Consider the following 19,159-nt stretch of genomic DNA (forward strand, 5'->3'; position numbering starts at 1 on the left):
GACTATAGTGTCCCTTTAAATGTCTTTTTTTTTTTATCCATGGCATTAAGACATAATAAAACTATGCATATTATGCCATTTTCAAAATCAGTTAAATCTCTTCCATAAAGTGAGTGTTAATTGTAACAGATAGCAACAGTGCTATTTATGAAAGGGACACTATAGTCACCAAAACAACTTTAGCTTAATGAAGCAGTTTTGGTGTATAGAACATACACCCACAGTCTTACTGTTCAATTCACTGCTTCTATTTAGCAGTTAAATCCCTTTGTTTATGCAACTTGAGTCACACCCACTGCATCCGACTTGCACAGCCTTCCTAAACACTTCCTGTAAAGAGTAATCTAAAGTTTACACTTCCTGTATTCCTTTAAATTCTGTTTAATTTAGAATTTCTTATCTTCTGCTCTGTTAAATGCTTGCTAGACCCTTCAGGATGCTCCTGTATGTATCAAAAGATGGTTCTCGTCATAAACTAGAAATTGTAGAGAAATAAGCTTGATAAAGACCTTTTCGGTCGAAACGTTGCTGTGGTTCCATGAAAGTGCCTATTTTTTTTTAACCAAGGAGTGCCTGGACCTTTACTTCTCTACAATATTTTGGAATTTGGTGTTTGGTTCCTGGTACAGCAAAGCACCCTGGCTCAGACTGATGGGAGTGAGTGCAGTTCCCTACATATCCTATAAACTAGAAATTGACATAAAATGATGATATAACAATGTAATGTAGGGTTGGTTCTCGTGATAAACTAGAATTTATCATAAAACACTGCTTTGTTCTATGGGGTTATTATCTTAATAAATATTATCATAAATATAAGTCTTGGAATTTAGGAGTCAATTTGTTGTATTTTATGAGACAAAGAAAGGATAAAAAGAAAGTCAAATCATGAGGTGCTAGTGTGTAGTGAATAATGGGATAGGTGCAATGAATAAGGGGGTTAGGGTGCAATGAATAAAATGTTAATATGTCTGGAAGGAGGTATTAGAGTACAAGGAATAAGGAATTAGGGTGCAATAAATATGTGGCCTTGATTCAATAGTTTTGGATAAGCTTTTCAAAATGTTCTAAAGGATAATTCCGAGCATGTATTCTGCATTTTAAGATTGGTAGGAATATTTAAACATATGGGTAAATGGTAATTTTGTGATGATTGAAATTTTTCAATCTGTAGTACCTTTTTGGCACTAGGTCTAAAAAGAAAAAAAAATGTTTTCTACATTACCTTTTGGTGCAATAATTCGATAGCTGATGTTCCAAGTATATTGCAACCTACGGGCTGGTCGAGCTGTTACCCGGATATCGAGCTTGGTCCGCGCAGTTAGAGTCCCTCTATTGTTCTCAAATTCCAGGGCTTTAATGAAACAAACAGGGATGTATCAGGTGCTTGCACTAATGAGCTCAGAGGGCATGATAAGTAAAAACATGAGGTCATGGCTGGATTTACAGACCTGGTACCCTCAGGCCAGATGAGTGGGCATGGATAATATCTGACTGAGAAATGGGCAGATTCACTCCAAAGCTGCTCAGTAAAGTATGTTTTTTCCAAGTTGCCTTTCATTCTGTTTTATTCTGATATACTAGTTTTGTTTCTGGATACATGTGCAGGGGTTAAGTGGCCCCTTAGCCTAATTGCAGTGGGGCTGCTTAGTAAAGTACAGTTATGGCTAGCTAGTTCTCTAGCTCTCGTCTTGTGGGCTATATGTCACATGAAGCCAACCTTTAAAGAACAACCTTTCAGTTTGCTGTCCACCATGGGAAATATATCTCACAGTAGGAATGCAAGAAGTTAGCCCTGACCCAGTATATTAAGAAGAAGTGGATCATGATTGGAAGAAGCAACATATTTTCCTGCACATATGTTATTTGTGCATGCTAACTGCCAAGACATGAAAAGTGCTGCCCTGAAGAATGCACTAATGAAATAATTTGATAAATGTAGGAGGGACAACAAACTCTCCTGATTAATTATTTCATTATTGCCATTCTATGAATGCTTAATACTATAGGGCAGCACTTTTCATGTCTATCAGCACAAGAAGGAAAAGCACGTTGCTCTAGATGATATGCAAAGCACAGGATCTGTTTAAATTCTGATGGGAAGGATTAAAGCTATGCAAGGATAAGAGCTATGCTCGCTGGTGTTCTACGGTGCCCTTCGTGAGATCTGGCACTCAATGCAGCTGTCTGTGGAATTCACAAACAATATGTTAAGTGAGGCACAAGTAGTTTCCTACCGACTGGATCAGTGTTGAACTCTTCTGGGTCACATGCACCTGAAATGACCTGCTTAGCACTCAGGGAATAATCCAGAGTGCAATCTCCATCATTTGACAGCAATAAATTACAGGACTGGAAACTGCCAACCAAAATGTTCCCTAAATCCACCTGTTCATGCTGCACCTGAGAAGAAAAATAAATTGAAGTCAGCCTGGGGGAAAGGTCTGTCTGGGTAGCATGTGGTGAGCTGATGCATCACGGATCGTTCAGTGGAACATATGATTAAAGTTTAAACTAACAAACAGACGGCACAGTGTGCTGTGTGGGGCCGGTTACTGCAGTGAGTGGCATGTCATACTGATGTACCCTTGTTAATTTTGCTGAAACCCTGTGCTCCAAAATAATGAATGAATTATATATAAATATATATATAATATATAAATAATGAATTAAAAACTATAAAAACTAACATATTTTACCAATGGAAGGAAATCATTTTCTGGAGGTCTCCCTGTGATAGAGCCAATACAAATGTCAATCAGTCCTCCTTGGCAGAATAAGGATATGACACAGTCTTTTCAAGGATAGGACATTACACCGTACTGATATACCAGTCTGAATGGGAGTGCTGCTGATACAAGCTGGGGTATTGCGGTTACAATGAGCACTTGGAAGAGATTTTAGAGTAGGTGAGGGTAAACGCAGACCCCCCCCCCCCCCCCCAACTAACTCCTATGACACTTTGCTACCTTCACCAATGCATTCAGAGACTTAAGAGTCACCATGCTGTTCTCGGTGACATTGAGTCTTAAATACTTCTCAAGGTCCTGTCTCAGTTCTCCACAATCTCCAGTTTAGTGAATAAACCCAATCCTAAAACTACAGCTAAACTGCATTGAATAGGCACATAACAAACCTCCCGTAAAATTCACCTAACTGCATGGCATTTGAGTGCAAGCTGTATCCAGAGCATTAACACGCCACCTGCACTCAAAGAGTTAAGCATGTTGCTGCCGTTATTAGCAATATACGAAGCACAATGTTTCAGATGAGTTCCCCTTTCATCAGGTGTGACACAAAAGGCTCATTGTGCAGATTAAACATCCTGTAACGGCTTGAGGCTCTGGCACGCATCCTGCCAAACAGGACCCTGTGTGTTGTTAACTCAAGGGGGTTTTGAAACTGTCTGTCACCATATGCTGCCTAACACTGATCCTGATATTAACATTTCCTATCCAATACAATACCCCTAACGTCTGTCGTGTAACTGCTTCTCAAGTACCCCTTGGCCTAGCTAGGATTATATCACAAGTTGGATCAGTTGGATTATCTGTGGGAAAAGGATAATAAAGGCTGCTGACACTGGTTTTTATTATGATCACTGACGGTCTGCTCACCTCCCAAATCAGAATCATCTAATAAATGTATGTTATTGACATACTGGCAAATAGTGAGGAGAAGAAGTCTAGACAATCATAATTTCGAGGTGTGAGGGGGCGTGGTTCCGGCTCTGACCAGGATGGCCGCATAGGGAGAAAGCTCCGCTCCGCCCCGCCGGACCCCCAATACAGCCTAATCCGCACATTAACGCGACTTTAATGGGGCCCACTAAACGCCCGGAGCACTCCCAGACCCCAAAGAACCCCTCACAGGGCCCACTGGACGGATTCCTGCAGCCACAGCCGGGGTTGAGCGGAGACCCCGCCGGTCCCAATATAGCGGCGTCCTCCACCTCGGGGCAGGGGGGACCGGCACTGGACCGCATTGAAGGCACTCTGCGGGATCTAACTGCCTCTATGGTGACCAAAAGTGACCTCCAGGCTGTCACAACAGCCATGCGAATGGAGATTGCGGGGATCCGCACAGACCTAACTGCGCACGCAGGCCGCATTACCGCGATGGAGGAGGCAAACGCGGCCCTCACGACCCGCATAGCAGCCACTGACACGGCTGTTGCACGCCAAGGTGAGATGCTGCTTTCCATACGACGTCACCTGGAAGACGTTGACAATAGAGGCAGGAGATGTATCTGTGGTGTTTCAGAAACGGAAGGAACGGAAAATGCCGCCGAAATACTTATGGAACTATTCCGCTGACTATTGCAACCGTCCCCGCCGCCAGAGATAGAGTTTGAGAGGGCACACAGGGCCTTGCGGCCCCGATCTGCGGAAGATGGACCGCAGGATTTAATATGCTGCCTACACTCCTTCCCAGTTAAGAACACCATCATGGCGAAGGCCAGGGAACGGTAGACTTGGCCCTTTAGAGGAGCACAAGTTTCCCTCTACAACGACTTGTCTCCCATGACGTTAGAGGCCAGACGGGCCCTCCGCCCCATCACGGCGATTTTGAGAGATCGCAATATACCTTACAAGTGGGGATTCCCCTTTGCCCTGATGGCTAGACATCAGAACAGATGGCTCACCATGAGGTGGCCGGAGGAAGTATCACGGTTCATGGGAGAAATGGGCCTCCCCTCGCCATCGGTCCCCAACTGGATACTTGGGACGCTAGGCCCGCAATCGAGACCACAGAGAGGGACTAGGGAGCGGGACATCAGGGCACCCCCTGCTCCACACCTTGGAAGACGCGGAGATCCGACATCTCCGGAAGAATAGAGACATTGGTCCACCCATGTCCACGGCCGCCACATGTCACCCCGTGCCAGCCATCCCAAGTTGATGCCAGATGCCTTCTACCGCCGCTGCTGACCCTAATGGGATTGCCTACTGCAACTGAGTGCCTGCAACCCACCTCTGCATTCCGATGCCCAAGATGAGCAGGTTTGACAAGCGGTCCACCCTCAGGTACACTGGGTTAACGTTTTGGGGCTTGGGGAGGGGGGTACTGGGTTTGGGGACATGCTCAGGGAGCTGAAGCACATCCGAAGTTGGCATACGGGACACGGGTTCAACACATTTACTCCCCGACTTTCTATCTTAAAGAATACCCAACGAGGTGCGAGCAACCAAGGCCTTGTGGTGGGGGGCCTGGGGGGGTGGCGGGCGCTATACACCGAGATCTTTGCCGGGTAGCCATCGCTCTACCAGACACCACATACGTAAATACTGTGAAGGGGACGCTTCTTCGCTGGCGGGTCCTTGGGCTTGGGCCCTAAGAACCTACAGATACTAACTCTGATACGCGGGGCTGGTGTGGGAGGGAGGGATACTTCTTTGATTATTGATGTTGTGTAGTGATGTACCCTGTCTTTTGCTGTCCTATGGCCACCGCTGCGGCCGACCTCCTACACAGCTGTACTTAGGTAGCAATGGTTGGTAGCACGTGGGTGATACATTACTGAAGCTCCGCTACCCTACATTAACTAGCTATTCTTGCCTCCTGGTATGCCTAGACGGGCTGATACGCTATTCCCCGACTTAGTTAAAGCCCCGCTACCAACAATTACATATACACATAAGTTTACCATGGATTGGACATAAATGCGACACAAATATTCAGTTATGCCCCCCCATGCCCAGACAATATACGCCCATGACCACACTCAACATTTATGATTCGACTGGTCGACTGGTGCGTGCGCCCCCCTCCCCCCCCTTCGTAGGATCTGACGGGACCCAGACTGCAGTTTATAACACACATATGGCGCAACCTGTACATAGTTGGTGGACCGGGAAACCGGTGGTTTATGTGATGGGCCGGGAGTTTATGGGATTGGGTGTCATAACATTATTTACTTTGAGGGGGATGATACTCGGTTACACACAGTGACCGTGGACTGGCCTGGGGGGATTGAGGTTGGAGGACACTAGATAGCTCTCATTGGTTTGGGGGTGAAATTGGGGAATGACGTGATGCACCGGATAGGAGAAAGCTGTTTTGAGTTCAATGTTTATTAATGTATATTACTGCTTTTTTGGATGTTAAATGCCTATGTGCCTTTACTGTGAATGCAAACTGTGCGCTAATAGCTTATCTCCGTTTAACTTTCACTTTAGGGGTTACGGCGGAGCGGAATGCCCCGTATACATCTCCCTTGATACCTTACTTGGGTGGAGCTCGAGCCGCGTTCTCTCACACAAATACTCGCGCTGAGAAGTTAGTGGCCACTCCGTGGGGACCCTCGATTCCTGGGCTGGTCCCGGACCGAGCCCCTGCGGATACTGGTTACTGCGCGAGTATCTGGAGGGTACCTACAAATAGGTGCACGCCTCCTTTTACATTTTACACTTTAAAAATGTAAAATGTTTCCGGCCCCGAGCCCGGAAACCGGACACCGGTCTCTCTCCTTGCAGCATTTGCTATAACTCCCACCTTCCTCTCTCTTCCTCCCCGTTTTCCCTCATCTCCTTCTACCACCTCCTCCACCCCCATCTCGTGTCTTGGCCTACCTCTGCCCCTGACGCGGGGATCTTCCTGAAGTAGCGGCATACCGGAGGGCTCACCGGTCCCTGTGACTATAGTGCACTGTAGCCGTTGTACGTAGTGGAGATGGCCTATCGAAGCGCGCCTTTCCACATTATCACACAGAATTGTAGAGGCCTCCACATCCCTGAACGTAGAACGCATCTGCTACGAGAATTGAAGAAAAAACGGGTAGCAATAGCTATGCTCCAAGAGACTCACTTCAGGGAAGGATCGTCTCCTAGACTACGGAACAAACATTACCCTGATAATTACTTCTGCAGTCATCCCACGGCCCATAAATCTGGAGTAGCTATATTACTAGCGGCAGAGCTGGAATTTAAAGAACTGGAACGACAGCAGGACTCGCAGTTGAGATACCTCTTCCTTAAAGGCGTTATCGCCAATAAGATATATACGATTGCGAATATCTATGTGCCTAATAGGAGACAGGCTCCATTCATCCTTAATGTCATGCACCAACTAGAGGACTTCACGGATGGGATACTATTGGTAGGAGGCGACTTTAACGCCCCGCTGGACCCGACACTGGATTCCTCTTTGGGTCATAGCTGCCTTTCGCAACAACATATTAGATCCATTCGACAGTCGATGGAAGCCCTGCGGTTGGTGGACTGTTGGCGAACACTTCACCCAACGGTGAAAGATTATACTTACTATTCTGCTCTCCACAATCGTTACTCCTGCATAGACTATATTCTCATTGCACAGGAGGGCCTTACCCACTTATGCGGAGCCGAAATTGAACCGGCCACTTGGTCGGATCATGGATCGGTCAGGATAGAATTGGATTCGCCCCTGTATAGACCACAGTCCTGGACCTGGAGACTTAATGAAGCGCTACTGCTAGACCCGGCCATCAAGGAACAGACGCAACAAGCGTTAGACCAATATTTGACAATGACTCCCCGGAGACCTCCCCAATATCTATATGGGAAGCACACAAGAGTGTGATTCGTGGCATACTCATACGCATCGCATCCCAGAAAAGGAAGGCATACATGCTTGAAATGGTTGAATTGTATCAATCAATATCGACGCTAGAACGCCAACACAAACGCTCTCAGCTGAACGCGGTTTACGGTGAATTAATGGAACAAAGACGGAAACTTAAAGATCTCATTTTAAAAAGACATCTCCGATCTGTACAACGCACGAAAGGCTTCTACTATGTACATGCTAATAAAGGAGGTAAGTACCTAGCCAGACTACTGAAAGGCCCTCTGCCTCATAGACAAATACGCAAGATACGCTTGGCTTCGGGGGAGATCTCCCCATTCCCACAGAAAATTGCGGAAGAGTTTAGGTCTTTCTATGAGCGCCTATATAATTTGTACACGCTCCATGGGGCCACTGAGGCTGCGAGAGAAAGCGCAAAGATACAGGATTTCCTATCCGACACGATCGTGACTACGAATAATCAAGAATCGGCATCATTGTTGGACGCCCCGATCACTGTGGAAGAATTAGCTGCGGCCCTTAAGACGTCTAAAACCGGCAAGGCTCCTGGCCCAGATGGTTACTCTACGGGGTTTTATTGTTACCGTGGCTCACCGTTACCGTGGCTCACCAAGGCACTCAACGCGGTAGGCGAAGGGGGGAACTTGGGAAGGGAGTCCCTGGCAGCCACCATTACTGTCTTACTTAAACCGGGGAAGGATCCATTACAATGCGGCAGTTACCGACCGATTTCGCTGTTAAATGTTGACGCTAAACTGTTCACAAAAGTCCTGGCTACTCAACTCAAACATCTCCTCCCCGACTTGATACACGCGGATCAGACGGGTTTCATCCCAGGTCGAGAAGCTAGAGATAGCACCCTTAGACTTTTCTCTATCCAACACCATGCGAGGAAAATGGGGGCCCGTTTTCTCCTACTATCCACTGATGCCGAAAAAGCATTCGACCGGGTCAACTGGACATACATGTTGGCGACACTAAGACGGCAGGGATGCGGTCAGAGACTCCTCACGTGGATATCTGCCATATATAGCAGGCCACGCGCATCTGTGTGGGTTAATGGAGCCACGACCCGGGATTTCGCGATCGGTAATGGAACCCGACAGGGATGCCCGCTCTCTCCATTGCTGTTCGCACTGACCCTGGAGCCGTTGCTACAAGCTATCTGCCAGAACCCGGATATACAGGGATACGAATGGCAAGGATCACAACATAAAGTTGCTGCGTATGCGGACAATCTCCTCTTCTTTGTGCGTAACCCAAGGATCACGCTACCGTGTCTCCTCTCAGAATTTGAAAGATTCGGACAAAAATCCGGATTCAAACTTAACATCTCGAAATGTGAGGTCCTGAACTTAACACTCCCCACAGAGGAATTCCGGTCCTTGGAATCGGAGTTCGCGTTCCACTGGTGTCGCAATAAGATGAAATATTTAGATGTCTGGGTGACCGTTGCTCCGGGAGATGTGTATCGACATAATTTCACACCCTTACTGAAGAATGTACTCGCAGACCTATCCAGATGGTCCTATCCGCACATAACATGGCACGGACGTATTGTGGTAGTTAAAATGAATATTCTCCTGAGGATCCTATACCTCATGCAGACTATCCCTCTTGCACTACCGTCTGCTTTTTTTTCCGCTCTAAAAACAGCGGTGATTCATTTCGTCTGGCGAGGAGGACGATCCAGGATCCGGCATGACATCATCTGCCGACCTAGAATTTGTGGAGGACTAGCGTTGCCGGATTTTAAGAAATATCATCAGGCCGCGATCATGCAACGTATACTGGACTGGCATTTAGCCCAGTGGACTAAACAATGGGTGGAACTGGATAGGGGCCTCCTCGGACCCACAATGGAGGCGAAGATATGGGGGAGTCCAGGAAGATTACCAATCCATCTTGATGAAGACGGATTGATCCTACAGACCATACATGGTTGGAAAACACTGAGACTACAAGACCACGTATCCCCCATACCCAGCCCAATGATGCCGATCACGTATAATGCAGCCTTGGGGGGGGGGCTCCCTGCCGGAGCATTTCCCATCCAGAGTATTGGTACATACATACCCATACATAAGGTCCTCGTGGGCGGGAGCGTATGAGACCTCCCGTCGCTGCTAGGTCACCACAGACCACAGACCCCTCTCCTCCAATTTAGATATCTGCAACTGAAACACTTCTATGAATCTATGCCTCACAAAGACTGACTGCGTAGGGACCTTACCTGGTTTGAGGACCTCTGCGACCGTGGAGTCACGATAGACCACGCACTCTCGGCATTGTATCAACATCTATTAACCGGAGGCACGTCTGCGGCTGTGACGTTCAAAAGGCAATGGGAAGAGCAACTCGGAAAGTCACTCACGACTCAGCAATGGGATGCAGTGCTGCTTTGGCAACATAAGAGCTCTATGAGCTCTTACTACCAGGAAATGAATTACAAGCTGCTCTCTCTATGGTATAGGACGCCAGCTTTACTACACCGTATATTCCCTTCGATTCTACCGGTGTGTTGGAGATGCCAGGAAACGCGAGGCACGGTTATACATATCTGGTGGGAATGCAGAGCTATTCCCATACTGGGTAATGATTAAGGACGTAATTGTGCTTATCCTGGGTGACTTACCGGAGTGGAACGCGGAATTAGCATTGTTACATGTCTCGACACAATCCATATCGTCTTACAAGAAATCAATACTACGAAACCTGCTTAATGCCGCAAAGGCCAACATTCCATCCCACTGGAAACAGAGTGTAGTTCCTACCAAGACGGAGTGGATCCGTAGGGCGGAAGAGATCCAGGGAGCTGAAGAAGCACATGCTGCTTTGACGGGATAGGGAGTCAGGCACGCAGAAATGTGGATGCCGTGGTTCTTGTATATTTCCCGTTACCGCGGAGGTGGAGCTGCACTGGGCCCCGTGGCGGGGGCGCAGGCTGGCGCGGACCCGGTTGGAGGGGTTCTACCCATATAACTCACTTACCCTTCTCCCCTGCTTCTATCCATTTTCTTTTCTCTTCTACCTGCACACCGGGGTCTCAGGGATTGGAACCGGGGCCGGGTGAGGTGACTTTAAGATAGGTTACACGATACATCAGACATGGACGGCATGGATACCCACTGATGGAAACTGACAATAACGCACTAACACCTAATCGAGAACACGAACTTCGGGACATCCTGTGTTCTGGACGCCTAAACGGGATATGCTGAGCTTGACGAGGGCTTGACACTTAGATAGAAACACGACTTCTTTTGTTCGCGTACAAGAGTAATATCCAGTTTACTGGGTATCTCGACACTCTTCATACAATGACTGTAGATAAGGTTTTTGACACCATGGAGAAGTGGGGGATGCCTGACCCAATCTGCACTGACCAGCTCATTCTAACATGTTTAGTTTTCTTAATGAAACATTCCAAAGCCACACCTCAAGCACTTTAGCTTGCTGAAATGCATTATGTGTGGTGAGTATGTCTTCTTTTTTTCATTTTACAAAATAAAAGTTGCACTGTGATAAATGAACCTTGTTGCACCCCGCCAGCTGTCAATTAGACAACTCGTCCTGTTACTTCCTGGTTTGGTTAACTCAGTGGAGCTAAACTCAAGAGGCAGCAATTGCCCAGAGAACCTGCCTTGCAAAGACTTCTCATTGAGCTGCATTGGAAAGTCTGTGATTGGACAGCCACAGACAGTCTGGGTGGGGTGTGAAGAGAATGGCTTGCAAAGGCTGCAAACATAAGATCTGCAGCTATTGCAAGTTGTTTTTAGATATAACTCAAATGAAAAAAATGAACAATTAAATGCATACATGTTTTCATTGTGGGCATATCTACTAAATTGTGATTATTTTTTATTTTTGTATTTCGGCAGTGGAGTGTCCCTTTAATATTTCCAGCTTCTCTTTAAGGCTATTTAACCAGTGTTTGTGTAACTTACAGAGAGAGACCCCTTGCAGCCTTCTCCACTGATGCGAAGGATGTAGCAGGTCTTCTTGATGGCCTCAGTAGAATTTTCAGCTGCCCAAGTCAGCACAGTAGTTTTAGCAACATATACATTTTCTTCTTGTGGCACAAATGACCAAATCTGAGCCTTCAAAAATAGGGAAAACAAAATTAAAAAGTGTGTATGTTAAAGAAAAGAATGAATGTTAAAGAAGTGAGCCCATTTGCCTGAGAGAATATCTGTGCGCTTATAACAGCGTTTGTCAGTGACTAAACGTTTGTAAGAGTTTACCATGTTCTCACTGGGCCTGATAACTCCACATGTAGGGCTAACTGAATAGGAGCTTACCATGTTCTCACTAGGCCTGATAACTCCACATGTAGGGCTAACTGAATAGGAGCTTACCATGTTCTCACTAGGCCTGATAACTCCACCTGTAGGGCTAACTGAATAGGAGCTTACCATGCTCTCTCTCTACATCTGATAACTCAACATGTAGGACTCACTAAATAGGAAACCTACCATGCTCTCACTGGGTCTGATAACTCCACATGTAGGGATAACTGAATAGGAAACCTACCATGCTCTCACTGGGTCTGATAACTCCACATGTATGGCTAACTGAATAGGAGCTTACCATGCTCTCTCTCTGCATCTGATAACTCAACATGTAGGACTCACTAAAAAGGAAACCAACCATGCTCTCACTGGGTCTGATAACTCCACATGTATGGCTAACTGAATAGGAGCTTACTATGCTCTCACTGGGTCTGAAAACTCCACATGTAGGTCTAACTGAATAGGAAACCTACCATGCTCTCACTGGGTCTGATAACTCCACATGTAGGGCTAACTGAATAGGCGCTTACTATGCGCTCACTGGGTCTGAAAACTCCACATGTATGGCTAACTGAATAGGATCTTACCATGCTCTCACTGGGTCTGATAAATATTCTACTTAGCGCACTTATATTTTATCATACAGTGTTGCACTATTCCTGAAGAAGTCAGTATCGACGAAACGCGTTGGATTGAGCATCTGGATGGACTTTTACTTCCATTTTATTTTATGATTGTGACCAGCTATCATTCCACCTTCAGCAGAGACGAATTTACCATCTTGTTCCACTTATTAGTGGAGATATGCCTGCTGATTGCGACCTGAATGTAAGTGCAATCAGTGTAATAAATGTATAATTTTTTTAACAGTACTACTCTATGTATATTCTTTCTCTCTATCCATTTGAGGATTTCATACCTGAGGAGAATTCTATTTCTTCATACAGACACCCTTAAGGGGAGATAAGCGCAGATCATCAATACCTCTTGTAAGTTCTCTACCTCCTGGATGTAGATATTGCTTTTCATACGTACTTCACTATATATTATTTATTATCCTTTAGATCTGTTATACAGGTTGTATCCTCTATATTGTATGTGCTATCCCACTTTTTTTAGCTCAGATTGCTTTTTTAAGTTATATTAGCTAATCTGTCTTTTAGTGTTGCACTATTGTTTTATTTTATTCTTTGTAGATCTACAGCTGTATCCTCATTTTGCATATATCTATTCTATATTGGAGGGATTATTGCTGGGATATCCCTGGAGGAAGCGGTCACCTCTGTCTACTAAGATAAGTGTCTAACTGAATATGATCTTACCATGCTCTTACTGGGTCTGATAACTCCACATGTAGGGCTAACTGAAGAGGAGCTTACTATGCTCTCACTGGGTCTGATAACTCCACATGTATGGCTAACTGAATAGGAGCATTACTATGCTCTCACTGGGTCTGATAACTCCACATGTAGGGCTAACTGAATAGGATCTTACCATGCTCTCACTGGGTCTGATAACTCCACATGTAGGGCTAACTGAATAGGATCTTACCATGCTCTCACTGGGTCTGATAACTCCACATGTAGGATTGACTAGATAGGAGCTTACCATGCTCTCATTGGGTCTGATAACTCCATATGCAGGGCTAACTGAGATGAAAGATTTATGCATATGCTGTATCTTCCACTCAAAATTCAGAGGGACTCTGGAGCAATTCTTTATGGAGTAAGAGTAATCAGACTGGGTGCCAACACAGGTGGGCTTAAAGAAGAACTTCCCATCTCCTTCCAGCATCAGCACTGGATTTTCAGCACGAGAAAATAGCACTATTTCCTAGGGGAAAAGCAAGACAAAAGATGATCATGATACACCAGCCTGGAGACACATAGTTCTAATCCTAAGTCCTCACTCACTGACTTCACTAACTCCAATACCACTTTCCTCTCATTCTTTTAATTATTTCCTTCCTCCCTGTGTCTTCCTCTAACTTTTCTCTCTGCCTTATCCCCTGACACTCCCTCTTAAACCTTATCTTCTTCTTCCCTTCCCCCTGGCCATCTACCCCTAGCAATTCCCTTCCCTTACTGCAATCACCCATCAGTTCGCTGACACTATAGAGGCCAATAGTTTTTGTATATTTTCTGTTAGCACTGTAATATCTACAGACATCTTTACTTGTTTCCCTCTGCCCCCTATTGTAATTCTTTTTGAATATGTTTAAATAAAAATTGCTCTGCAAAAAAAAACTATCTACTCAGATTAACAGATCTAGATAGTTAACCAATAGTTAAACTGACACCCTTTCAAATCATTTAAAGAGAAAAGTTCTGCCCATAGACATGGTTTGCCTTACAGGCTGCAGATAGGGAAGCTAAGTATGGGTTGTTTTGACAGCCATTAATCATCTGGACTAGGTTGTGCACTTCCCATTCTCATTTTGGAGATGGCCCCCTCAATGCTTTTGCTAAAAAACACTAATTTGCTTCCCCTTTGGGAGAGAAGTGGTGTGCGCTCCCAGCTCGCTGATTGAGGTACACAGACATGCCTTTCTGAAGCAGAGTAACAGAAAACCCTATGTGCGACTTTCTGCTTTGACTGGCTTAATTAGTGAGGACCTACTGATATTATATTCAATAATTTCCCTATTGTCAAAGGAAGGTAATCAAACAAGAAGACCTGCTTCCAGCAGGGCTAATTCATTATTATAACTGCATAATGTTTTAATAAATCAAGGAGTAAATTAATTGGTTACACAATATCTTGCTGAATGCAGGCTTATTGTGCTCAATCAATCTCATTTATGATACCTAATATTTACTAACTGATGGGAAAACCTTATGAGATCTGGGAACCAATAAAATATTATTAACAGGGTTGTTTATGTGTGTGACTGCTTAAATGCTTGATTGTATTTTAAACAATTAACAAGTTTGAATGGTTCTTAATATCCACCTGACTGATTACATACATTTGGAATAATAAGTGTTTTTATTAGCTACAAATATAAACAATACATACTGACATATTTAAAATACCAAAAATGATGAGCCTATATGTTGTCAGGTGGATATCTGTCATTGGAAATCTTAATAAATTTACCATTCTACCTTTAATATGAGTTATCTCTTATCAGAGTTACTGTCCCTTTAATTGCAAAAGTCATAAAAAATTAGACACATAGATTTATTTTTCTTCTAAGTTAATGTGTTTTTTTTCCGAATTTTGTTTGATAAAAAAAAAGTGTGAAAACTTCCATTTGTTCATTTTTGTTTGAGTAAGAGAGGCACAGGTGGAATTAGTTATTATATAGGCACTCCCCTATATATAAATGACTTACCTGGCTGTAGTCAGGACTGAAGTTGAACTGTACAGGTAGGCAGTGCCTGGTCAGTGCCGCTTGGTTAGGGCTGGTTCTCAGTAGCACAATTTGATGGGAAGCAGCAGACAGATGACCTGCTGCTGGTTTTGCCTGGACAGATGGGCAGCTAGCTTGGTCTAGGGCATAGCTCATGGGTGAGGGTCCAGTATTTAGAAGCAGCAGGGAGCGCTGTGTCTGCTCATCCTGTCTTACAGGGGGGAATACCTGGAGTAAAGGTAAAAGAACAGTTTCAGATTTACTTTAATACCCACCGTATCTCATTGATGAAAGGGAAAAACAATGCCATAGAGCAAGCAAGTGTTTAACCACTAATGAAAATGGAACTCTGGAGTAGATTAATGTAGAGATTAATGAGGAGTAATTTGAAAAAAAAATTGTTTTGTCATTGTATGTGCTAACCATACAGTATGTTCGCTTCACTTTCCAGTTTCAATGAGAAACGTTTTAAAGAGAAATACATGAACTCCTGATGCCACAAGTTCAGTAACAGAACTAAGGCACAGTTAGGAGAACGAGAACTCAGCTTGTGTGAATGCAAATGTACACAATTTCCCCGTGAGTAGTTGCAGGTGTACATGCATGCTCACTACATCCCCCAGTGTAAGTGACAGCATTGTGGACTAGGGTACATACATCAGGCAGGTGTCACAGGTGTAAATTTACTCTCACTACATCCCAGTAGCTAGCATAATTAAAAGGTGTACGTGCACTTCCAGTACATCACCCCCTCCCCCACCCAATGGAATGATGACAGCATTGTGGACAGGTGTAAGCAAACTCTGAAAGCAGCTCCAGGTTTCTATCACGATGGATTGTTTTTGTTTAGTTTTGTCACATTTTCTTTTATTGCAGCATTTCCTATATCAGAGCAGTTTATTGCACGCTCTAAGGAATCTCTTACTACCTTCTAGATAACATTCTTACCATTCGAGGAGAATCTAGCACACAGCTGGGGACAAAGTGCTGGTGGCCCAACTCAAAAGTGTGTCCCCTTGCTTGAAGTGTAATGCACCATGGTAGGCACATTGTGACATCCTCCACATTGCGGTAATTCCGCAGCACCTGTAAAAGGAGAGTCATCATAATAGAAATTACACACTGGACACAGGAAAGCTGACCAGATGAGACTCAAACGACAGTTTGCTGACTGACTTATAGGAAAGAAGTTTTGACAGCCAACATGTCTACAATTTTAGATTCTATGCATTCAATCTTAAGTGACCTATTATTTCTTATTAAATGGTACAGTATGATCATAATTTGGTATGACACTACCCATAGTACGATGTTTCAGAAATATCAGCTTGATTCCATACTCTACCTTCAGACAGTTACGTATTCCTGTACCAAGATGAACAAAGAGCACTTATGTCTACCCCTGCCCTTCCACTTGTAGTTGGACAATATGTGCCATCCTTCCTTGCAAGCCTATGGCTGAGAATTAGTCTAACAATAGCTGACCAGTCAAGGCTGGACAGATCTGAATAAAGGCAACCATCACCCAGTGGACCTGCAGTTGTCCCACCTCTGCTCACCCACCTTGTAGAAGATGAAACCTTCCAGCTCCCCAGCGTACAATGTGTTTGCCTGAGATGGATGGAAGCTCACTGTTAATGCTGTGGACTTTAGAGGTGGAATCTCTGTAAACTCTGGGATGACCTGAAATGGACAGTCAGGTTTAGAAGTCCAGGTGACGGTCACTTTTCCTTTAGTGTGATTGGTCAAAGATAAGGGGAGAGATGCATTGTGGGAATTTTCAGTGCAACAACCAAAATCAAAATCTCGTGTAGAAGCTGTGACATGGGGTGGAAATGTTGCATTCTCAATGCTAAACTCATCATCAAAGAATTCAACCACTGGGTCCATGCTGATGTGTTTCTCAGGCACTTCTTCATCGTCTCCCTGGAAAACAAGGCATGTGAGGTTATCCAAAAAATGGATTCTTCCACTCTGACATGTCAACTAAATGTGTAGTAATCCTTGCATGAGCAGTGTGTTCTAGGACAAACACTTTACTGAACTTGAGTAACATTGAGTAACAATTGGTTATTGCATTCACTGTGTCAAAAAAGAAGCAGGAACAGGCTGAGTGTGCAGAATGTGAGGCTGATGGATAATGCTGGCTGCTATAACTGGTAGACATCATGGGTTTACTTACGAAGAGCAATTATGGTTCTACTGGTTTGTAAAATGTGAGTCCGGTTTGTGATTATGGAAGACCAAACCTCCCTCTGCCCCTGTGGCCTAACACAACGCTCTGTCATTGGCATGCAAAATACAAAACGTGTCCCCCAGTGCTCACCACAGTTTGGGTATTCTATTGATGGCTAATGACTGCTTTCTGATTTATATATAATTTAATAAACTTATTAGAAGACTCTTAGTGTCTTCCTGGTACATAAATATCCCTCCTGAATAATACATTCCCTTTTGATATCCACCGTATCTCATTGATGAAATGGGTATAACTATATCATAGAGCAAGGAAGTGTTTAGCCACTAATGAAAATGGAACTCCGGAGTAGATTAATGTAGAGGGTATTGAGTGGTAATATTAAAAAGATAAAAGGTTTAGACCAGCAGTAGGAATTTCTACTTTTTCTTTTAATTATATGTATTTTTATATGTATATATACACACATACAGGTATATTACACATACCGGTAGTTATTTTTTTTACTTAAAGTTTGCTTAATTTAGTTAAGCTTTTATATATTTGTTATTCGCATATTCTAGGATTTAATTTTTTTTTTTTAAATCCATTATTTTATTATCTGGATTATAAATGAGTTAAATACCTTTGCCAATAGCATTAGAGCTCCCTCTGAGTCTGTCCCCAGCTTCCCTTCCTCTAGCATAGCCTTTAGAATGTCAGGGGGGTAAGCTGTCAGCCCCAGCACAAGGTTCTGCCTGTATAAAGGAAGATGTTTGGGGAGCATTATCGCCGGCTTATCCGTATCAGAATGACATGTACCGATTAAATCCAGAAATAGAGGGCCCTGCAAAAAGAAAGGTGAAAATCGGTTTAATTTTTTAATTTTACATTGTAAAATATACAGAGCTTGGCTGTCAGTATAAATTGTAATATGAGTTGTAGTTCTATAACAGCTGGGGTCTCCATGATTGGCCATTCCATGGCCCTGTGCTCTAATGCAATGTAGTTTATGAACTCAAGTGACTATTACTGATTTGGTTGATTTAACCCTCTGAGTTCCTGAAGTGTGCACTGGTCACAACCCAGCCACTCAAAGAGATAAAAGAGTTAACCCTATACGTTTTTGATCAGTGGTATTGAAAAATGAAAACACTAATAAGCTGTTAATAGAAAATATACAATGAGATTCAAGCAATAAAATAAAGAACAAATCAAATATTCATAGCCCAGCCTACTCCAGCTCCATTAAACCCCAAGGGCACATGTAGATTATTGCAGAGACCCACTGACTAAGAGATTAGCCACAGTTAACTGTTTTGTTTTAAAACCAGCATTACACTCAAGTGTCTGTAGCTCGATGAAATGAATAAGAAAACCAAGGTCTGACCTGATTGTGGATGAGACAGGCAACCCTCCGATAGTGCGGGATAGGGTGGAGTGGAGAGAAGATGACCTGCAGTGACTGAGTTTCCTGTGGACCAATAATGCCACAAAGCCGATCAAAAGAGAAGACACTTTCTTTGTTGCCAATATAGAATTGGTAGTGGGCTGGTACATCTGAAGAATTGGTCATTTCAAATGTGCGCAGAATCTGCTCCCCCAGATTCACCAATCCAAAGTTCAGTACAGACTTCAGGAGAGACACACATGGGCCTCCAAGAAAAAGTGAGAAGAGAAGAGAAAAGAAGAGAAGAGAAGAGAAAATTAATAGCTCATCCAACAGGTTAAACTTCCTAATAAAGACAGCAGCTCAGAAACACAGATCAT

General features: G+C 44.0%; 1 protein-coding gene across 2 annotated transcripts in view; it reads right to left on the reverse strand.

The window, feature by feature from the left end:
• Nucleotides 1–19,159, reverse strand: part of CFAP65 (cilia and flagella associated protein 65) — a 67,822-nt gene that overhangs the window by 40,334 nt on the left and 8,329 nt on the right. For both annotated transcript variants that reach the window (XM_063429290.1, XM_063429292.1), the window contains exons 9-17: nucleotides 18,780–19,045; nucleotides 18,036–18,236; nucleotides 16,777–17,139; nucleotides 16,162–16,299; nucleotides 15,196–15,441; nucleotides 13,467–13,691; nucleotides 11,514–11,666; nucleotides 2,238–2,403; nucleotides 1,226–1,354 (exon numbers count right to left, since the gene is read on the reverse strand). In XM_063429290.1, coding sequence (XP_063285360.1) covers nucleotides 1,226–1,354; nucleotides 2,238–2,403; nucleotides 11,514–11,666; nucleotides 13,467–13,691; nucleotides 15,196–15,441; nucleotides 16,162–16,299; nucleotides 16,777–17,139; nucleotides 18,036–18,236; nucleotides 18,780–19,045 — 1,887 coding nt within the window. The remainder of the gene's footprint in view (nucleotides 1–1,225; nucleotides 1,355–2,237; nucleotides 2,404–11,513; nucleotides 11,667–13,466; nucleotides 13,692–15,195; nucleotides 15,442–16,161; nucleotides 16,300–16,776; nucleotides 17,140–18,035; nucleotides 18,237–18,779; nucleotides 19,046–19,159) is intronic.

This window comes from Pelobates fuscus, chromosome 8 (assembly GCF_036172605.1).
Source record: "Pelobates fuscus isolate aPelFus1 chromosome 8, aPelFus1.pri, whole genome shotgun sequence".
In the NCBI taxonomy this organism is placed as follows: domain Eukaryota; kingdom Metazoa; phylum Chordata; class Amphibia; order Anura; family Pelobatidae; genus Pelobates; species Pelobates fuscus.